The 23,594-nt window shown below is 41.3% G+C and overlaps 1 protein-coding gene across 1 annotated transcript in view; it reads right to left on the reverse strand.

Annotated features, from left to right (window-relative positions):
- Positions 1–1,030: 1,030 nt before the first annotated feature.
- Positions 1,031–23,594, reverse strand: part of rexo1 (REX1, RNA exonuclease 1 homolog) — a 38,960-nt gene continuing 16,396 nt past the window's right edge. Inside the window, exons 10-16 of the mRNA XM_034180144.1 lie at positions 20,585–20,698; positions 20,343–20,416; positions 13,018–13,128; positions 12,682–12,797; positions 8,797–8,935; positions 3,942–4,062; positions 1,031–2,399 (exon numbers count right to left, since the gene is read on the reverse strand). Of these exons, the coding sequence (XP_034036035.1) occupies positions 2,311–2,399; positions 3,942–4,062; positions 8,797–8,935; positions 12,682–12,797; positions 13,018–13,128; positions 20,343–20,416; positions 20,585–20,698 (764 nt within the window). The 3' untranslated portion in view covers positions 1,031–2,310. The remainder of the gene's footprint in view (positions 2,400–3,941; positions 4,063–8,796; positions 8,936–12,681; positions 12,798–13,017; positions 13,129–20,342; positions 20,417–20,584; positions 20,699–23,594) is intronic.

The following is a 23,594-nucleotide window of genomic DNA, read 5'->3' on the forward strand; positions in this document are numbered from 1 at the left end:
TAAATAATGTCAGAGACCCCCACTGACTCTGCATCCCTCCCCCACTACCATAAATCTCAGATCGGTCATCCCTGCACTGAAAGGTACTGTACATCTGTACTCCAGTCACCTGTCCTTGCACTGTCCCATTCCATTACAGCTAGTTTTGTCTATTTGACTTTTTTTTTACTTCTTACAGAGGTGTTTTATCCTCTTCCTATTGTTTATGCACCAATAAAACCAGATCAAATTCCATTTATGTGCGAACTTACTTGCCAATAAATTAGCTTCTGATTTTTTATCCTTGACTAACACACAACCATTACACCATGTTTAATCCATATTAGTGCCAAAGTATTTGACTTATAAATTTTGAACACTGACAAGAGGAGTTTGTTATGCAATTCCAATGCACTGAAACATGTATCAGTTCTCATTTCCCATCTCTATGTCAATCTCCTTTGTGCTACAAAGTGCACAATCTGAGTGCAAATAGGCAGCTTGGCTCAAAGGGGTTGAATTTATGTTCTAACATGAAATCAGCCAATCAGAGGGTCATCTATTGTCCCCTTTAAGCTGGAATGCACTGATCACACAGCGCTGCTACTGAGAAAGTGAATTGAACTCAGAGCTTTTCTGGCAAATTAGCGGATCTGCAACAACCTATCGGAGTGCAGCAGTGCACAGCAGCCACCAAAGCTCCCTGAGGTCAAACAGTGGAGCAATAAGATGAAGTATTTTGTATTTTTTTAAAACTCAATTTCATGGACACCTGACCACATTACTTTAAGACAATATTTGGTCGCTTTTGTGCTGGATAAAAGCTCAAACACAGTGACTGTTTCAAATGTTTCTGAAACTTCCATTGCTACAACAGTGTTGTATTTATGGCTTTTGCTCTTCCTGTTTTCCTTCATGAGCACAAATTCATCATTTGCTGTTTTGCAAAACATTTTACGGTCGAATACCCCTCCAGGGCTGGTATGCTTAATTGACATGCAGCCATAATGCATCCATCCATCCATGCATTTTGTGTTTAACAAAGTTTTTTCTTCCTCTAGCAGAGATAAAGCAGCTCGCTGTCTCTCAGCATGCGGCCAGCTTGCAGCCCTTCACTTCCCCCTCGCGACCCCCACTAGTGAAAGGTGATCAAGGGAAGATAAAGGGAGGCACTGATCGAATTTGATAATGAAGACGACCCCTTTAAGCTGCTTTTCTCCACATGTTCAAATCTCTGCAATACTCAATAAACACTAGGAAGCCCCCCTCCCTGTCACTGGAACATTATGTAGGTATTGATCCCAGCTAACTGGGTCTTTTAATACCTGGGGTCTGTGGCCTGGGGAAATGTATACTGACATGTGACCATAGGAGCTTAATAGGCAAACGCACTGAAGAAAAGATGGGCCTCTCAGTTTAGCATTTCACTCCCATTTTTAGCCCCCTCCCAATGTACACATCTGCTGAAGAAAGGAGACGTGCAGCTTCTGCACCTGCTGTTAAGACCATGTACACTCTGCACGCACGGACAGGCTACAAGAGGCCCGGTGCTGCACTTAGAAAAAGCTGTCACACTGTCAGAAAGTATTTGTGCAACAATTGTTCAATTCCAAAGGCAGAGGAGCATCTTTTTGGAAACATACATTTTAATAATAATAATAAAAAAGAAAATGAACGCATACAAAATGAAGCAGCTTGCAGCATATTTACAAAACTCTTACATTTTCAGTCATTTATACATCCTGGAATAAACAGCACAGGTTAGCTGATAACTAAATGATAACTGTCTGCATATAATAACCCAGAATCAACTGTCACTCGAGGAGCCAAACCATCATTATGGAGCAATAACGGTGTCATACCCGTTCCCACAGTGACTCTCGCCTTATTCTTTATGTTTCATGTTTGCACATGAAAAGGAGACAGACACTATAAAATACAGTGATTATATCTGATCTACTGCTTCAAACAGGTAGCAACATTATATTTTTGCTGTATTTTCATCAAGTGTTAAAGGATTATTCAGAGAGAGCGATGATAAAATTAAGTTTATCTGATGCACCATGTAAACATGGTAGCAGTGAGGACAAATGTGCAACAACAAAAACACAAGTGTGTTTATGTCGCAGTATCCAACAGAAGCAGACATCACTGCACTTTAACTAAGAAGAAGTAACTTATTACTTATTGTAAGTGAAGGTTTAGAACACAAATGAGGTACTTAAACTTGGGCCCTGTATCATTAGAGCGTTCAATAGTGCAAGGATCATTTAGTGGACATGTTTCCTTCCTCCTGCAACAGTGAAGGCAGTGGAATAGAGGGGTCAGAGGTCATCTTTTGACCTTTGCATCCTCTTTGAGTTTCCAAATCATCAGCTCCATGCAGGCAGAGGCATCTTCGCTTGAGTCGTGGCCCTCCACTGGAAACAGACCAGAGAGGATCAGTGGAAGACAGGGAATAAATAACATTGCGCCAAACTGCTAAACAGTTTCTCTCCATTAAAAACACTTTGTAGTCACAACTTTGTAACTTGATATACAGCAAACTGAGCTGAGGCTGAGCTGCCACACATAACATAAAATCAGAAATCACTGCAGTAGATTCGGCTGTTGAGTGACCCCTGCTGGTGATAAGCTTTCAGTGTTTCCTCATCTTTTTGCAGAAAAATGGTAATCTAATGGCCCAGTCACACGACACACATCGATTCCTGAACGAAGGGAAAAAGTAAAAAACGTCACAATTCGTTGAGAAAAGGTGGACGAAAGAGCTTTTATCACCGAACAGTCTGCGAAGCAAGAGCGCAAAAGGGATGAAAGAGGAAATTAACAAAACTGAAGCTCACGATCTTGACGAAACACGAAAGTCTAGATTTCTTGTTTCGTCAGGGCTTCGTCACCCTTCGTTAAGTTGCCGTGTGACTGGGCCATTAGTTGTCACTTGGTTAAAATTCAAAAGAAGGAGCAACAATGTTTGACTGAAACACCTGAATACGAGGTCTGTTAGAAAATTATCAGACCTTTTTATATTTTGCAAAAACCTGATGGATTTGAATCACGTGTGCTTGCATGAGCAAACCTTGAACCTTCGTGCACATGCGTGAACTTTTTCACGCCTTTCTGGTGTTGTGCTCTTGGCGGATTTTCATTACAAGGAAAATGGCAGAACGACTGCATCACATTTTGCCAGAAACTGGGCGACAGCCAGGTGGAAACCATTCGGAAGATTCAGACGGCTTTCGGTGACGATCCTATGGACATCACAGAGATTAAGGAGCGCTACAACCGGTTTAAAGACGTCCGCACAACGGTGGAGAGCGAGCCACGCTCCGGTCGGCCATCAACATGCTGAAATGACCAGATCATTTCCAAAGTGAACGCTGTGGTGATGCGGGACCATCGTGTGACTATCCGGGAAATTGCGGAAGAGGTGGACATCAGCACTTTTTCAGCATATTCCACTGTGACAGAAGATTTGGCCATGAAAAGAGTGGCAGTGAAATTCATGCTGCTGCTGACGGCGGAGCAAAAGCACCTCCGTGTTGAAGTCTCACAGGACATGCTGTGACATGCCCACCTCTTCCATAATTTCTCGGATAGTCACACGACTGAAAAATCACCGAAAGCCGTCTGAATCATCCAAATGGTTTCCACCTGGCTGTTGCCCAGTTTCTGGCAAAATCTGATGCAGTAGCGCTGCTCCAGTCATTCCGTCTTTTTCCTTGTAATGAAAATCCGCAGAGAGCACTACACATCCTCACACAAAGGCTGCTTACCAGAAAATGATGCAATCGACAGGCGTGAAAAAGTTCACGCATGCGCACGAAGGTTCAAGGTTTGGTCATGCAAGCACACGTGATTCAAATCCATCAGGTTTTTGCAAAAAATAAAAAGGTCCGATACTTTTCTAACAGACCTCGTATAAACTGAAAACACAGTGCTGCCAAATCTGTGTGTCTTCTCACCGTTGTCCTGGATGATACGTTTGAGGTGGTCGGCCATCAGGTTCTTCAAGGCACGTTTGTAGGGTAAGCCAAGGCGGTGAGGGAACACGATGGCTGTGTCTACGACTGAACTGTGGATTAACTGGAAGCAACAGGCAGAAAGCAAAAGAAGAGCATCTTTATATCAGCCCAGGTTCAACAACACAAACCCACCATGCAGCCAAAGCTGCAGCATGAAACAAATTACCATGAGAACTCTGGATTTTTACTACACATCACAAGCAGAATGAAATAAATGGATGGATTTTTAAAGGACGTCACACAGAAATAAGAACAACTTAGATTTAGGCTGTTAGTGACCATCTGATGATACACCGGGATTACTTTGTGCACTTCCATAACCCGTCTCAAAGTATGCACCATTCACAACAAACAGCTACGGAGACTGCCAACAACAAAGTACTTGTGAGTACTCATTTTCCCAAGTGTTTCCGACAGCATTTAATGAGCTTTGGAGAAAACATCCCATCACCGCTTGAACGGAATGTAGCTGTTAATGTTAAGAACAGAGCCGCAGATTAATTGCAAAGTTTACATAAGTGTGATGTTGTGTTATGATGACTCGTTTTATGTGATAACTGTTCATTTTGATGCAGTCTCAGTAAAAGCAGCAGCCACTCTCCTCTGTGACAACACAGTGAGTGTGCATATGCATCCATAAATGCAGCCTGTTAAAAACAGTCTGCTAGAGGCTCAGCTTTGTGCACACTTATAAGTGTTGTCATCCATGTAACTGTGAAAAATCTACGAAATACATCTGTGTCATCAGACAGCCTGAAACACAGCAGAGTTCCACATGCACGTTCACAGTGGGAGCTACAACGGGGTTACCACAGCATGCTGCTCCGGTACAGAGACCCCACCCACCCACCCACCCACCCACCCACCCACCCACACACACACACACACACACACACACACACACACACACACACACACACACACACACACACACACACACACACACACACACACACCAAGATCCAAAATCCGACAGACTCTCTCAAAGTAAAATTAAGGAAGCCCATCAGCTCCACTGAGGAGAATTAAATACAAAAGAGAAAAAAAAACTGAACAGGGCAGTCACCCACTTGTAGAATGATTTCCAAAATTAAATATGTGAAGTCCACACTATCAAAGACGCCCTCATGCATGGATCACGTGCAGCATGGTGGGCTTAGTGGTTAGCACTGTTGCTTCACAGCAAGAAGGTCATGGGATCAATTCCCACCTGTGGCCTTTCTGTGTGGCTTTGCATGCTCTCCCCATGTTTGTGTGGGTTTCCTCCGGGTACTCTGACTTCCTCCCACATGTAAAGACATGCAGGTTAGGTGAACTGGAAACTTTATAATTGTCCAGGTCTCCCTTGTAAAAGAGATCTTGAACTCAATGGGACTAACCTGGTTAAATAAAGACTGAATTAAATGTAATTAAACTGCCAGCCAGAGAATAATATCCAGGTCCATTCCATCAAGGAGGTCCCGACTGGCACAGTCACACATGGATGGCGCACGATCACTAGCTGGACAATAATGTCCAAGCCATCAAAGAGGTTTTGACTGGCACTTTTGTGCATGGATGGTGTGAGATCGCCAGCCAGACAACTATGTCTAGGTCCACATCATCCTCCCGTGGATAGACGTCTTCCATGGTTCCACTGTGGTTAAGCCCACCTCTGTGCATGGGGGCTGACCACGGCCACCAGCATGAGCCGTTTTCCCATTGTGGTCCTGATTCAGAAGAAGAAGGAGAAAAAGTATAATCCCAGCTGGTGCGGACAGGTTTATCCAGTCCACTCCCCATTAGCCATAGCTGCTGGACTCTCTTGGCCACTTCCAAAAGCGGCTCCCTCTCTTCGATCATCTCTGCTATTTTGACATTCTCCCACGGCATCTGTGCCGTCAGCTCTTCACAAAGTTCTGTCATGATTCTTGCATATTATATAGAAAGTCCATTATCTCCTATTATTATCTACTATTGCTTATTTGCACATCCACATATTGCATTTTGCAATACTTTTTGTTTTTGGCATGGACTCTGGATTGAATATTTGACATTGTATGGGTATTGTTTTTATTTTATTTTATTATTATTACTATTATTATTATTATTATTATTATTATTAAGTTTTATTAAGTTTTACTTTTATTACTAAGTTTAGAGATAAAGGTTACTTAGTTAGTTGTTATTATTAAGTTTATTCCTTTGTTTCCTTCCTTGTTTGATTTTAGACTTTTAATTGGGTCTTATTTTCACTGTTGATATTGTTATCTTTGTGTATCTTGTCCTTTGTGTGCTCCTGCTGCAACATTAATTTCCCTTTACGGGACAATAAAGAAATTCTGATTCTGATTCTTCTGATTCTGATCTCCTGAAAATAACGTATTCTGACTTGTTCCAATGTAAGATACATCTGCATGTAAAAACAGCGTCGTGGAGACGTTCCACATGCATGTTCATGCAAGCAGTAAAATACTGTCCTGTGACAGACAGCAGAGTCAGCACACATTAGTAGGGTTGGGTATCGAGAACTGGTTCTTTTTGGGTATCCGTAAGAAATGATTTGATCCACCGACATCAACAGCCTTTTTGCTTACCAATTCCCTTATTGGTCCTTCAAAGCAGCCGTTGTTTTTGAGGGTGTTTGTCTGGAAAATTATCATTTCTCTACAATGATTACAGACCTGCAGCGGGTCTGTAATCAACTGCTTCTGCAGCACGACTTTGCTTTGAAGCTTGAAACAATGAAGCAGTGCCTCGATCTGCTGCTTCGTTGATTTTTTGATTCGCTGCTCTTCAGAAGCGGCAAGTCCGCGTCTTATCCCCTCTCAAAGCCATTAAAATATGTCAATGGTGAGCCACTTTTGTGTGGATTCAAGTCACTAACTGGGACTCTTGTCTTGTTGCAGTCAAGAAACGAGAATAGTACTCCGTTCCATTCGCACAGTTCCAAACGCTCTGTGGCTCTCTGTCAAGTCACGTTTGAGTCTGGTCGGAAATAATAACTTCAAAGTGAACTGCCGCTTTAAATAAAATGACACCTCTTTCCAAACGTAATACAGACAAGAAACTACAATTGACTAAAATGTTTTTATCCTCCCAAAACGAGACGTCCTGCGTTCTTTATGAATTACAATGATGCTGACGTGCAGCACAGCCAGCTGCAAGAGCTCAGCTCAGCGGTATGGAGTGATATTCATGCCAATAATGTCTGAAAGGAAATGCTTTTGACAAAAACTATAGATTTTGTTTATTTCTATTTATGTCCAGAGATCAAGGACCCACCAATGAGAGTTTATTATGTCCAGAATTTAAGGATCCAGTGACCAATTTCATATTTATTTACTTTAAGACTCAATACAATGTTGTTGACATAGAAAAACTGTAAAGCCTACTTTTATCCATCCATCCATTTACTTCCGCTTTATCCGGAGTCGGGTCACAGGGGCAGCAGCTCAAGCAAAGCCGCCCAGACCTCCCGATCCACACACACCTCCCCCAGCTCCTCCGGGGTAACCCCAAGGCGTTCCCAAGCCAGCCGACAGATGTAGTCCCTCCAGCGTGTCCTGGGTCTTCCCCGGGGCCTCCTCCCAATGGGACGTGCCCGGAACACCTCTCCAGCGAGGCGTCCAGGGGGCATCCGGAAAAGATGCCCGAGCCACCTCAACTGACTCCTTTCCATGTGGAGGAGCAGTGACTCGACTCCGAGCTCCTCCCAAGTGACCGAGCTCCTCACCCTATCTCTAAGGGAGCGCACAGCCACCCTGCGAGCCTGGCCAGCCAAGCCAGGCCTGGCTGGCCTACTTTTAGTACACAGAAAATTCACAAGAGGTATCGATAACGGAATTGATAGGGAATTGGGTTGATAAGCGGAATCAATATCAATAAAATCTTATCAATACCCATCCCCACACAACGTCAGAAACGTCAAGTAAGATGCTTTCCGGAAACGCACCTGATGACTCACAGAGAGAAGGATAATTAGCAATAAAATACATCAGAAACCACTAATTATTACAACATGTGCGTGGATAGACTTACAATCATGATTACTTTAATGTTGTGTTGCTAACTGGGGCATTAAATAATATGCAATGTCATTTAACAGATTTCACATCTGTAGTAATCATATGACTGTTTCAGTTTGTTATGTGCAGAGTCTTCTGTGGATGTAAAACATTCACTGCATCCAGAAAAACATCCATGAAAAAGTAACACTGTGTCAAAGCTGATGTCAGTTCGCAAGACGTTAGCTGACTTCTGTGCAGTGATTAACTTTAACTGCTGTTAATTTCATTTATTTAATCTTTATTTAAGCAGGTTAGTCCCACTGAGATCTCTTTTGCAAGGGACACCTGGTCAGATATAAAGTTTCCAATCCACCTAACCTGCATATCTTGAGATGTGGGAGGAAACCAGAGCACCAGGAGGAAACCCACACAAACATGGGGAGAACATGCAAACTTCACACAGAAAGACCACAGGTGGGAATCGATCCCGTGACCTTCTTGCTGTGAAGCAACAGTGCTAACCACTAATCCACCTTGCTAAGTCACAAGCTAAAAGACAATTTAAAGCAAAGTCAGTTTATGGAGACAGAAATATTTTTGTGTATAAAACTAATCATTCCAGGATTTTTTATTTACATCTCCAATGAATTATGAAATTAAAATTTATCTATACTATTTCATGAAAATCTGACAACAGATGTGATAACTGCATGCACATCACACGTGCTATAGTCCCGAAGAGCAAAACTATCCAAATAATCACAAAGTGTCACAAAGAAAAACAAAGGACACATTTGCTGCAGTACCTTCAGAGCCAGGAAGTCACTCTCAAGGCTGTGTCCTATCAGGATGGACTCATCACTGAACAAACTAAGCAGCACTGCCTGAACATCTCTCAGAGTGATTGTGGTGTTCTCCAAGTCCTCCTCTGTCACGCCTGAAAATCTGCAAATCAGATTAAGAAGTCGTCAAGAGCTATGAGTAAAACAGCTTCTGCTCCTTGTTTTACTACAACTCAACACCATTTTCAATGCACATAAGTGGAATTCTGAGAATGTTAAATGGCTGCACTCCCATAAATGTGTCCTGCAGGTGGCAGGGTTGGCATTTAATGCTGGTGATGGGTGAGGAAATGAGAGAAGTCTGGCGAGGGTGGGCTTTTTAACTTGAAATCTAACAATCGGCTTTGACAAGGATTCCAATATACAGTGAGGAAAAAAAGGATTTGAACACCCTGCGCTTTTGCAAGTTGTCCCACTTAGAAATCATGGAGGGGTCTGAATTTTTCATCTTAGATACATGTCCACTGTGAGAGACATAATCTAAAAAAAAAAAAAAAAAAAAAAAAAATCCGGAAATCACAATGTATGATTTTTTTTAATAATTTATTTGTATGTTACTGCTGCAAATAAGTATTTGAACACCTGTGAAAATCAATGTTGATATTTGGTACAGTAGCCTTTGTTTGCAATTACAGAGGTCAAACGTTTCCTGTAGTTTTTCCACACACTGCAGCAGGGATTTTGGTCCACTCCTCCATACAGATCTTCTACAAATCTTTCAGGTTTGGAGTTTCAGCTCCCTGCAAAGATTTTCTATTGAGTTCAGGTCTGGAGACTGGCCATCCTCCCTTCAATACGGTGCAGTCGTCCTGTCCCCTTTGCAGAAGAGCACCCCCAGAGTATGATGTTTCCACCCCCATGCTTCACGGTTGGGATGGTTTTCTTGGGGTTGTTCTTATCCTCCAAACATGGTAAGTGGAGTTGATTCCAAAAAGCTCTATTCTGGTCTCATCTGACCACATGACCTTCTCCCATGCCTCCTCTGGATCATCCAGATGGTCACTGGTGAACATCAAATGGGCCTGGACATGTGCTGGCTTGAGCAGGGGGACCTTGCTGCCCTGCAGGATTTTAAACTATGACAGCATCATGTGTTACTAATGTAATCTTTGTGACTGTGGTCCCAGCTCTCTTCAGGTCATTGACCAGGTCCTCCTGTGTAGTTCTGAGCTTTCTCAGAATCATCCTTACCCCACAAAGTGAGATCTTGCATGGAATCCTAGACCCAGATTGACAGTCATCTTGTGTTTCTTCCACTTTCTAATAAATAATCATAACAGTTGTTGTCTTCTACCAAGCTGCTTGCCTGTTGTCCTGTAGCCCATCCCAGCCTTGTGCAGGTCTACAGTTTTGTCCCTGGTGTCCTTAGACAGCTCTTTGGTCTTGGCTATGGTGGACAGGCTGGAGTGTGATTGATTGAGTGTGTGAACAGGTGTCTTTTATACAGGTAACAAGTTCAAACAGGTGCAATTAATACAGGTAAAGAGTGCAGAATAAGAGGGCTTCTTAAAGAAAAATTAACAGGACTGTGTGAGCCAGAATTCTTGCTGGTTGGTAGGTGTTCAAATACTTATTTGCAGCAGTAACATACAAATAAATTATTTAAAAAAAATCATACATTGTGATTTCCTGATTTTTGGTTTTTTTTTTTAAGATTATGTCTCTCACAGTGGACATGCACCTAAGATGAAAATTTCAGACCCCTCCATGATTTCTAAGTGGGAGAACTTGCAAACTGCAGGGTGTTCAAATACTTATTTTTCTCACTGTCCAGTATGTGAGATAAACATGAAAGAAGGTTCATTATTCCATATCTTTGTCTCTTTTCAACTCTCTTGTATGTCCTGCTGCTTCAGTTACTCCTGTGTTTTCTGAAGCTGACAGCAATGCTTTTTTGATTTTTTTCACTGACAAAATCAAGTTGATTAAGGATAAAATTCCACCCTCCCTGTGTGGTACTTCTACTGTTATTGAGCCTGCTCCCAGCATTTGGTCTTCATTTAAGGCTGTGACACTTGCTGATATTTCGGCATTGGTGATGAAGATGAAATCTTCCTCTTGCTCATTGGACATCCTTCCCTACAGGCTCTTTATTAAAGTATTTGAGGTAATTGGTCCGTGCGTTACTAGAATGGTAAATCTTTCTTTGTCCACCGGTGTGTTTCCCAGTGCTTTTAAGCATGCCATAGTGTTGCCTCTACTGAAAAAAACAGGTTTAAATCAAATAGAGCTAAGTAGTTTTAGACCTATTTCTAAGCTCCCATTCCTGTCTAAGATCCTCAAGAGGGTGGTTTCAGACCAACTGACACTCTTCCTGGATCAGAATAACATTCATGACAGGTTTCAGTCCGGTTTTCGTAGACAACACTCTACGGAAACGGCTCTTTAGAAAGTGTCCAGCGACATTATGATGTCTGCTGATGCTGGGAAATCCACCGTGTTGGTTCTTTTGGATTTGTCCTCTGCCTTTGATACTGTTGACCACCAGGTCCTGCTGAATAGACTGAGGGATCATGTCGGACTGTCGGGGTCAGTTCTTCTGTGTTTTTTTTCATATCTGTCTGGGCGCAGCTTTAGCATTTTTGCTAACCAGATAAGGTCAGAGTCTGCGGACCTATTATGTGGAGTCCCTCAGGGTTCTGTATTGGGCCCCATTTTGTTTTTATTGTACTTGATCCCTTTAGGTACAATCATTCAAAGATTTACTGATGTCTCTTACCAGTTATTTGTGGATGACATCCAGCTTTACTGCTCCTTTAAGCCATCTGAGATTAAGAGGATTGATTGTGGCTCTTGTCTGTGAAAGGTGCTATATAAATAAAATGTACTTACTTACTTTTCAACCAGTATCTTCTTCTACAGAGTGTTATTTGACACTGTAAAGCCTTATTCACTTATCTGTGAAGGGACAGTGCAAGTCCATCACCGTACAGTGAAGTAAACAAGCCAGAATATAACCATCGGCTAATTTCCATCTGTTGTGCCTGGTAAATGTTCCACAGCATGTTTTTGATTATGGAAAGAAACCCACGCAGACAACATGCAAACTCCACACAGAAAGGGCAGGAAGCGATGCCACATCCCTCTTGCTGTGAGACATCAGCACTAACCACTAAGCCACCATGCTGCTGATTCAAAGATGTGGCTTTGGACTATACAAAGAGTCATATGTCAGGTCAAGTCAGGTCTGGAAGCATGCAAAGGTGTCCCATGTTGCTGCATCCACCACACACTATGGAATTGCAATGGGTTCACTAAAGTAGACATCCAGCCCACGTTCACCTCTCAAAAGGAACCACCTATCTGCTCCAGCCAATTGAAACATGGACATCCCCTTGACCTTTTTAAGCTGCTGAGATCCTCATCACTAAGTACCTGAGCGCTGGATCACACACAGAGAAATGCGCCACATGTCCAAAATGTTGTTGCTGATGTTCCCACATAATCATAGGTGTGACTGGCAAAGGACAAAAAAAGCAGGAAATTATACGGTGCACCTACCATGACGCGGCAAATCCAGACACTCGATACATCATGTGCTGAGCAAATTAATGCATTGACGCGTTGAGACATTGCAGCACTACACACTGGCAGGTACAGCAGCTGCCACATAACTACACTGACCCACAATCCCCTGCAAGGCTATGCATGGCAGCTTGTAAAATTCTGGTCTGTCTCATCAGGTAGCCTGATTGTGCAGTTTTCCTGCATAATCTTCAGTGCACACAACCTCTGCAAACATTTAAATCCTGTAAAATGTATTACAATCAGCAGATTCTCATAAAACAATGATCCGTTTGTCTAAGAACAGACATCTCCTGCAGTCAGGCTACCATAGTGTGGACTCACCGCGTGTTGTAATCGACCACTTTGCTGTCTGGTTTGACAAACGTGTCATAGATCACTTTCAGCTCAGAGTCGATGACGGTCACTCTCGTCAGTTCCAGGCCTTGTTTTGTGTAACACTGTTTCCAAAGATGAAAGGGAGGAAAAAGAAGATGAAAACTGTCACCAAAGTGGCTCACAACTAATATTGACTCAAAGGATACAGTTCACTCGTGCACAAACATACACTGTAATATTACTTCTATTACTTCTACTTTTGTTGACACCATCTTTGTTGGTTTTTAAACTGCTGTCTGAGGACAACAAGGGACATGAACACATTTTTGAAAAGTGACTCACCATCTCGCAGTCCAAAGCAAACACTCCTCCGTTACCATCAGGTGATGGAGGTTTACTGAACGTGGAGACATAGCCATCTAGCCACTCTTTACGTCCATCTTGAACATGTTGCTGTACAAATACAAAATGCACAGTCAGGAATTTTATTTAAGTGTTAAAAAATATATATATGGGAATATGCTTTTTTAAAATTCTGATTTAGTTTTTAAGCACCAGTTTGAAGGCAATACAATTATTTAATCCCAAACTGGATTAAACAAGGACCTTTTATGACCTTTGGGAGTTTATTAACAATTTCTTCTGACATGATATACAAAAAAGTTAAGGCTTATTACTCCCAAACACTAAATGATAAAGGACATATTTACTTGGTACCAACACTCAGAATACATTTTTAGGAAAATGAGATAGCATTACATTTAGACATTCTCTCAGCTCCTATAATTATGATAATCACCAAAATATTTAGGCAAGCAGGATTTTATTTGAAGTTACAGTAAAAGAAAATGCTCATCTAAGGAACATGACAAGCCAGCTCCATGCACAAAATGTTGTAATGTTACCACATATGTCAACTAACTGAGAAAGATTTGAAAAATTTGTAAAAACTACAAAAACAAACAAGCAAACAACAAAAAAAGCTATGGGATTTGGCTTGATTGATGTCCCAGTTTTGGCACAAAATGTATATTGTTTATGTGCCCAAAAGGAGCTCCCCCCCCCCCCCCCCCCCCCAAAAAAAAGTACAAATTCTATTTGTATTTATTCTATTTCCTACACAATGCTTATTATTCTTCTTATTATTGCATTCTGTACAACAATTTGTCCCTCCATGACAGCGGTAATTTGATGCCTAATTTCCATGTGGTAAACTGTTTCCTGTTTCTATCAAAACCAGACTGGACCACCAACCCATCAATCAAATCCTCTGCTCGTCACAATTTAAAACCCTCCCAGAAATGGCATCAAGAAGCTGCACTTCAGCCTGGATGCTCTCTTGTGCTTTTATTAGATTTATTTTGGCTTGCATTGTCATAAAATGTTATTCTTGGGTTCATTTTGTTTGTGGGAGCGTAATCTTTCTGTTGACACATATAGGACCAATTTGTTGAAAAATTGCGAATATATAATGTGAAAGCAACTTCTATGGCGATGGACTGAAATTTAAATACTGATACAGTTTGCACAAACGTGCAAACTGCAAAAAAAAAACAAATTAAACAATGTTCAGTAATACCAATCTTTTGTAATAGTGCTTTAAGTTATTAATTGATGTGCTATATGTCCTGCTGCGTGAAGTTCAAATCCTTATTTGAAAATCAGCGACGATTTTGTTTGCAGTGTACTTTAACCTCATCCTTTTCTTGGTAAATAGGAGCATTGTTTATGTGATGGTACAAAAGCTGAAGACAGACTGACAGACATATGTGGAACAAAGTCACACATAGGTTTCCACCAAATGTATTTAAAGGAAAAAAAAAATCACCTTCCAAACAAGTTGTTTTTTTTTTTTTTTTAGACTGTCGAAACCTGAAGGTTATTTCTGAGATTATTTGCTCCATCCACCTAACTGACTGGATTAGTTACATAGATTGAGTTACATAGTGATAAGATTTCAATTTAGCTCACTGCTCTGGGAGTAAGGTCACTCCACTTTCAATCAATCCAACTCTGGCCTTTTAAGTTGGTTTTATGACAGTTCCGCCACGGCTGGAGCACAACACATGGATTTTTCTCATCCTTACGTACAGCAGTGATGGATAAAATAAATAAGATGAGTCATTAAGATATTTGAAGGGACAGTGGCGCTGTTTTTACCCGAGACCATCAAATATGGCCATCGGGTATTGCAAAGGCTTTGCGTCCGTGTGTCTGTGCTCAGCGAAAGTCCAGTTCTATTACTGCCACAGTCTTCAAATTCGCAGGAAGCATTCTTTGGACACAGACCTTGGACAAGTTCAAAGATGGCTAACCTTGACATATTTTAAGAAGTTAAAAAGTCACATTGTGTTTCAATCTGTTCCATTTTGCTTTTGAGTAGTGGGGGTGACAGCCAAATAGAGAGGAGCTACACTGTGACGTCAGTGGCTGGTCTCTCCAAAACCGCTTTGTTTTGTGTGTTTATATACATTATGTAAAAGCTCATAGAAATACACACTTCTAAGATTGAAAAGCTGTTTTTGGAACTTAATAACACCTCTGAACTTATTTACAAGACATTTTGCAGATGTTAGCATAGTGACATCACAGACTGATAGCTAGCTCAAACCTCTGTTTCGTTTGTGTGTAAATATATCCTCTTTGTTATGTATTATGTAAAAGCTAGCAAGAAATAAACACTTCTAAAACTGAAAACACTGTTTTTGTAACCTGATAACACCCCTGATGTCATTTACAAGCCAGCTCATCACTATGCATAAACTGTCCTAAAGCCATTTTATGCTGGTTATACCATCAGAATTATGTCTCACCAGAAGCAACTTCAGATATGTATTACTGGTCAGGATGGGGTTCAGCCTCAAAACCAAAAGTCTATAAGTGCTTTATTATATAGTAAACAAGAAAATTGGGAGTTTGCCAAACATACTAAAACTGAAAAATCAATCTCAAGTTTCAACTCTTTATCATTACTGTCATACTGCACCAACTGACATCCCATCAATCGACTGGAGATGCCTGTTAAGTCCGTGACGAAGAGTCATCAGGCTTGTTTTCTTATAAAGTTCGCCATTCGCCTGTCTAGTTTCTGCATAAAATCGACCGAGTACTCCGTCAAGCATCCGTCTGTCATAAGTTTCAAAGTTGGGTGCATGTCCCTTTTCAGTGACGTACTTGTGAAACAGGATGGCTGCTGACTGTGTATTTCTGTGGGTGTTCTTCGCATCTTTTTTGTGTAAAATTCATTTTAAATCACCGTCGCTAACAGACGCAAACCTGTCTCCTGCCATCTTGTCAACAAACTGACAACCAAAGTAGGCATTGTATCGCATTATCTGATTGGTCGTTATCGACAGAAGGCATTGCTTGATTAGCTAGCGCTACGCTGCACGCGAGGTGTACACGTTTCGCACGCGCGGTCTACTCGGCTCCACCAGCAGCCAACTCGGCATGTGGTACAGCTCAGAAAGTGGCGAATGGGCCAATCAGAAGTCGGCAAAATCCCATACCATATAATAATTTAAAATAAAATATAAAGAATGTGTTTTCACAGGATACAGGGAAGACGTGGGGGTGTCAGTCATTAGGTGTTCACAGGAACCCATTATTATTTACTTCTATATTTATTTATGTTCATTATTAGTTATTTTTTCTCTGTTGTGTTTTATTTTAATCAGGTTCTTTTGGTCTTTGGTCGCGCAACGAACAAGCTGCAGAAAGCATTTTGAGCCGTCTATAAAGGTAATTATTTGTCATGTTTACATTGTCATGGCTTGGTAAAAGCTGTGTGCCCTTTCCTTCTTGTGCAGCTGTTAAAGTATGTTTAGAACAGATTTAACCTCTTGTTATAATCAGGGCTGTGAAATGAAAATTGTGAAATCCGAGGAAAATTCTCAGGGGGTCTGAAATCAAAAATCAAAAGAAGTGCATTATTTAAATGATCCTAGATTCAACCTTTCATTTGAACCATCAATGATCATGTTGAAATAACAGAATATGACATGGAAGTAGGACCTGGTATGATTTTCCTTTTAATTGTAAACCAAATTATGCATTAACTAAGAACAATTAAACTACATTAAATTCATGAAGACTGTTAAACCATGTCAAAAATCACAGCTAAAGCTTGTAGAATATTTTAAAAATCATGGTAAATTATCAATAACATACCTTATAGTAAAAAAGCCACACATTCTTGTGTAAATCCACTCAAAGCCACAGTGTCTTTTTTCCCATGAAAAGTCTACATTAATAAAAACTAATTTACATTGTTGTGTAAATTCATGTAGCCTAAATTCATTCAAAGCCACAATGTTTTTTTTCAGTGAAAGAAAGTCTAGATTAATGAAAGAAAAAAGGCACATAATCTTTTCCGAAATTCTGTTTGAACAGCACAATGTTGAGAGACAGAAAAAAAAAATTCTTACAGTTCGCTTTCCCGTTTATCTTTCAGGTGTGTTCATGAAGCCAGCAACAATTCCACGGATTCTTGTCCTTATCAGACTTTTTCAAACCGTCTTTCTCGCCATCTTCGCTCTGTCTGATGTCGCTCTGTGACACAGACATGCTGCAAAATTCTTCTTTTAAAAACTATATATATATATATATATATATCAGCCGGCCGATATAAGCCCTTTTCAAAGTACTCACTATCGGCCGAAATTTTGCCGATGGAACGCCGATAATTTCTCATAAACAGAACAATTACTGAAATAATGTTTGTGTCGGCAATGTAAAATGTCCTTGCACCGTTTGTCCAGTAGATGGAGCTCTGACTCCATTCAACTGAGAGCTGCTTACACCCCTGCTTAAATGTGTTCATCACCGGCCCCCGTAGTTCGCAGTCACACTGCAGTGATCGGCTGACATAAGCATACAAGTAAGTTTATAAGGATGATGTTTGTAATAACTTTGCGATTACATTCACCCCACATTTCTCCCGTTTCAGTTCAACTCAGTTTGCTTAACTCAGTTTATGTAGTAATGTGTCAAATGTGCTTCACTGCATCGGTCACGCATTTTATTAAGCCCACATTGCGTAGACCTTATTTCTAGCATGAAAAACTTTCGTTTACTGCTAAGAGGTTGAAACATTCAGATTCACCGGTTGTCCGGAAGGGTTCTGGGAATTACTGCCGTTTGCCATTAACCCGGACCAAGCTTTACTAAATTGTAAATAACTTTTTAATGATATGAGATAGAAACTTACTCTTGTTTTTTGCTGAAAAGTTAACTCCGCGGACTTTCGATCCACCATCGGCCATCTTGGTACTCCTCATAGAAGATGTGTGATGACGTGCGCAATGTGAGTGTCCAATCAGAATCGGTTATCCGTCACATGGTTTTCCAAAATCCAATCGTAGGGCAGATTTACCTCACGTGATATGGCAAAGATCATTTTCAGGAGTGATATTTTACTAGTTGGCCCATTTGAATAGCCCCCTAACTGCTCCAATTGCATTTTTGCATTTTTTGAATTTGAAAATTCTTCTGTTATAAAGTTAATTAATATGAGGACAAACCTTCAGCGTTTAGCTCATATCTTTTTTGTTAAGGGTCCAAAAAAAAGCACATTTTATTCATAAAAAAAAAAAAAAATATCGGCTGATTTATCGGCTATCGGCAAATTAGCCGATTTATCGATTATCAGCATTTTTTTTCATCCAAATATCGTTATCGGCCTCAAAAAAATCCATATCGGTCAGACTGTAGAGTTTACTCTCCAGCACGACACAGGTCGCGCAAGTGCGTGAGTCAAAGGCATGCTCGTGTCAGGCGGCCTTAATGCATCTGACTCTAATGCTAACTTTAACATTGAAAATGCCATAGACATGCTAATGCGTTAGCATCACTTCCATTTTAAGTTATAAAATACATCTATCAACTGTTTCAGAAGACCATAACACATCAGTTTAACATAAAAAGGTAAGTATTACTCACAGACATATGCTCTTTAAGGTTTAGCAGGGAAAAAAAAATAAGAGAATAGATGGGTTTCCGATGATGTCACAGATTTCCCACAATTCCACAGTCCGCCATGTTGTGAGTCAACTTTCTTTGTCACTGATCTATTATATAGAGATCTATTATATAGAGATCAGTGACATGACCACGATAATGTTGACGTCAAAGCCAGATAAAAATAGCAAGAAGTTAAAAACCAATATATTGTGACACACTGAATCCAATTGGCAAAGCGAGATATTTACAGAAAATTGCTGAAATTGCTAATCAGGACCCATACACGATTGGAAAAGAAGAATGGTGCACGGACATGGAAGCGCTCCCAGCCATTACCTTCCCAGATCTTGTCAACTATTTGGTATACAGTGTGAGTGCATATACGTTAGAGGAAATGAAAGCCTACAATTATCGTGTACATGCAGACGAGGATGATTCGGGCTGCTGCCAGTGGAACAATCACACCGGGATTTACGCTGTGCCCGCAGTTGTTGCTCTGATCTGCAGCAGCAATAGCGCTGGCATTTTTATTATTACTGAGCCAATATCACCCGAGTGCTTTGAATAATTCACCAACATCTGAGTGCTAAAAGTCATGCTGAAACGATCGCCAGTTAGTACAGGACGGATCAAACCACTTCCCTCTGTCCTGTGCGCACTGGTTGCAGAAAGTCCTGGCACTGTCGAGAAGGCTTGCAAGAAAATAAATGTGACAATTTTCATGTGCTCACAGTGATAAAACGCCAGAACAGAACCCGGTGTGCATCCACGGGAAGCCTAATTTTTAGATCTCCGTGTGCCGCATCCCCGTGTCGTAGGTTAACAGTTGACGCGCGATGGTCGCGAAAAAACAAAACAAACACCTTTGGGCTGTAACATCTCGTTATAATCGTTCAGACGAGCTGCACTCTGATGCGATCTGCTGATGCAACCACTCGCTCTATTCACTTCTTCTTTACTCCGCCTGACGAGCTGCACGTCATGTTGGCAATCAGATTGCGCCACATGGCACGACATTTATATGTGAAGGATTTTTGAACATTTCAAAATTTTCTTTGCGCAATTGCACGCGCCGGCGCCCCTCTCACATTCAGTCTACACCTGTTAAAGACGAGTTTACTCTCCTGAACGACACAGATCGTGCAAGTACATGAATCAAAGTCATGCACGTGACAGTGCACCTTTACTGTTTTTACTACATAACTCCATTAACATTCAGTCATAGATAGTCTAAACTATACCTTTTTGGAATCTTTATGATCAGACAAATAATGTGGTATAGTTTTCAATGTGATTGGAGTATTTTTCAATTTTGACCCTATGTAATTCCTCAACTGACCCCTACCTGGCCGCCAATTGGAAAGTCAAGCCCCCAGTCTGTTGTTTCAAAACAGTAATGTTTAAGGAGTATCTGTGCCGAATTTGGTGCTTGTATCACCATTTGAAGGATTGTTTAAGTTTTCTGCTGCACTATATCTTTCTGCTAATGCAGTAGGTTTGTGACTTTAAACTGCTAGTTTCTTCCTCTATAACTACTTCTGTTGCATGTCATCATTTTAATGTTTGAAAGTTGTTCTACTTTTAACAAAATGTTCCAGTGTATGAATTTGAGATTAGAGCAACAAGGTTACCGTGGCGACAGAAATATGGTTTCTTAAAATATAAAGAAGAGAAACTAACAGCTGCTGGTGGTAAGTGGATGATACCTTGGAGACTTGACATCCTGTTGAACCCACAGCTCCGGAGCAGCAGCTGTAGTTGGTCTCCCAACCCCCAGCAACTGACAGAGGGGACACCAGAGACCAAAGTCACAAAGAGCTCAGAAAAATGTGTGGAAAAACTGGAGTGAGTGAAATTTGATAATATAATGTCCAAGGGACAAAAAAACCTGTCCGTTCAGAATACTCATGTGCAAAATTAATATTAGATAAAATGCACACAAACTGACCTTTTTGTCGATGCACTCGTCCCCAGTGGTAGTTGCATTCCTCTTTGCGAACGCAGTTGCCACTGATGTTGACCATATACTCTGTGCCACAGCGACAACAGATCTTGATGAATGCTGGAAATCACATTTGAGATGGGGGGGGAGAGACAAACAAACCATAAACTTATAGAAACATAATGACCTTGTCAAAAGGCTGGGATATATGTTTGGAGTACTATTAAGAATATATTGTAGAGATAAATCTACATCATAGTACTGCAAATGTTGCATCTGGTGAACTTTAACACACCAGATCCATGGAAAATGGTAAATGGACTGCATTTATATAGCGCTTTTCCATCTGCATCAGATGCTCAAAGCGCTTTACAATAATGCCTCACATTCACCCCGATGTCAGGGTGGTGCCATACAAGGTGCTCACTACACACCGGGAGCAATAGGGGATTAAAGGCCTTGCCCAAGGGCCCTTAGTGATTTTCCAGTCAGGTGGGGATTTGAACCCAGGATCTTCTGGTCTCATGCCCAAGAGGAAGCCATGGAAAGACATGACTGCCACCTGCTGAATGGCTGGTGGATGATGGACATTATTGCATTATTGTTAATTATGAACAGCTATGGTTGAACTCACATGCAGTTTGTCTATATACTCACTGCTGTGTGCTCCACCCAGCTAGCAAGCTAGCAACCATGGAAAGAAACATAATGCCTACTGTGGGTACAAATTTGGGATGAAATATACAAAAGAATGGGAAAGCAAGAGACAAAATCAAGAGACAGAATGTGTGGCTGGGAATGGCAATACAAAAAACTTTTGATAGTACAAATTAGTGGCTATGTATGTTTCAAATCCTGTTTCGAACATGGTTTCAGAGTCTGTATCAAAAGAAGACATCACAAGCTGTGCTAAATGGACCCTCCGTATATCACAGAGTCGAAACAAAAGCTTTGAAAACGTCCAGTTGATTTGCACCCTCTGTTATTGAAACATATTAAAATAGAAGTGTATAAACTAGAACTGCACTGTTTTTGAATGTCATGTTTACAGGCTTCAGTCAGTGCAGCGTCTGTACATACACTAGCTAGGGGTGGAACGGTAGGTGTATTTGCACCAAACAGTCACTGTACGGACGTCACAGTTCGATGACAGCAGGCACACGGAGAACATGCAGTGTAAAAATGTTATGCAGAAACAAATTTCACATGCACAACTTCTTTTAGGAAACTAGAGGGGACACCACTGCTTTTTTAAAATCAGTGGTGTGGGAAAACTTTGGGTTCCCAGTAAGCTCTGACTGGTGGATCAGACAAGGATGGCATTGTTTGGCAGTTGTAATGTATGTGAGAAGTCACTCAAACTCGTCAGTCACTCTTTTGTTTGCCTCCACCATTGCTCAAAAAACTCTTTGATGCATTCATTGTCACTCGTAAATCCCGATCTCCTTCTTGCTTGTCCATCCATGCCACACATGTACTGCCCTTAAGAGGAGCCAAGTTACTCTTATAACACACTGAATATACTGACACCATCACCATGATGTCCAGACCATGTTGTAAACCAAACTGTGACTTCTGTGTACCATTCCACCCTCAGCATTAGTATGTATGATGTTTATACGAGGTCTCTTAGATAATAAACCGACCCTTTTATTTTTTTTTAACTATATGGATTTGAATGACATGCGATTACACCAATCATGCTTGAACCCTCGTGCGCATGCGTGAGTTTTTTCACGCGTGTCGGTGACGTCATTTCCCTGTGGGCAGGCCTTGAGTGAGATGTGGTCCCGCCCTCTCGGCTGAATTCCTTTGTTTCACACGCTGCTTGAGACGGCGCGCGTTGCTTTATCAAAATTTTTTCTGGACCTGTGAGGAATATCCGAGTGGACACTATTCGAGAAATTAAGCTGGTTTTCTGTGAAAAGTTTAACGGCTGATGAGAGATTATGGGGTGTTTCTGTCGGTGTAAGGACTTCCCACGGAGCGGGACGTCCTGCAGCGCTTCCAGGCGCTGTCGTCGGCCTGTTTCGAGCTGAAAACATCCTAATTTAAGGCTTAATTCACCCAGGACATCGTGAGAGAACAGAGAAGATTCAGAAGAGGCCGGCATGAGGAATTTATGCGGACATTCCACTGTTTAAGGACATTTTTTTAATGAAAGACGTACGCGAAAATTCGCCGAGTCGTTTCCGTGACGACTCGGCAAATCTGTGTGCGCCGCGACAGGAAAAACACCTCCGTGTTGAAAACCATTTGTAGAATTCAGGCGGCTTTTAATGGCTTTCAACAAGTGAGTAACTGAGAAATTGTTTAACAGCTTGGGCATGTTCCAACTTGCCCGTTAAGATTTCCAACGGAGGTGTTTTTCCTGCCGCGACCCCCCGCGGTCAGGTCCGGCCCGACATGCGACTCTGCCCGCACGTTCTTTCATTACAAAATGACCGTTAACAATGGAATGTCCGAATAAACTCCTCATGCCGACTTCTTCTGAAAGTTCTCTGTTCTCTGACGACTTACTGCGTCAACAGAGCCTGAAATGTGGAAGTTTTCAACTTGAAACGGCGAGACGCTGCCGCCTCGAAGCGCAGATCGCCGTCAGGCGCCGTGGACCGTCCTTAAAGCGTCACTACCAGACCAAAATCACTCATCAGCCGTTAAAATGTTTACCGAAAACCAGCTGAATTTATTGAATGGTGTCCACTCAGTTGTGCCTTACAGTTTTGAAAAAATTTTTATCAAACAAAGCAACAGTCTCTGAGCCATTCCTAAACAATGAAAAAAATCGACGAGCGGGTGGACGACTCCTCACTCAAAGACTGCCCACAGGCGAATGACGTAACCGACAGGCGTGAAAAAACTCTCGCATGCCCACGAGGGTTCAAGCATGTCTGATGTAATCACACGTGATTCAAATCCATATGGTTTTTGAAAAAAATAATAAGGTCGGATACTTTTCTAATAGACCTCGTATATGTCAAATTAATTGTAAAACAAGAGCAATTTTAAACTGCAG

Source organism: Thalassophryne amazonica, chromosome 10 (assembly GCF_902500255.1).
Source record: "Thalassophryne amazonica chromosome 10, fThaAma1.1, whole genome shotgun sequence".
Lineage (NCBI taxonomy): Eukaryota > Metazoa > Chordata > Actinopteri > Batrachoidiformes > Batrachoididae > Thalassophryne > Thalassophryne amazonica.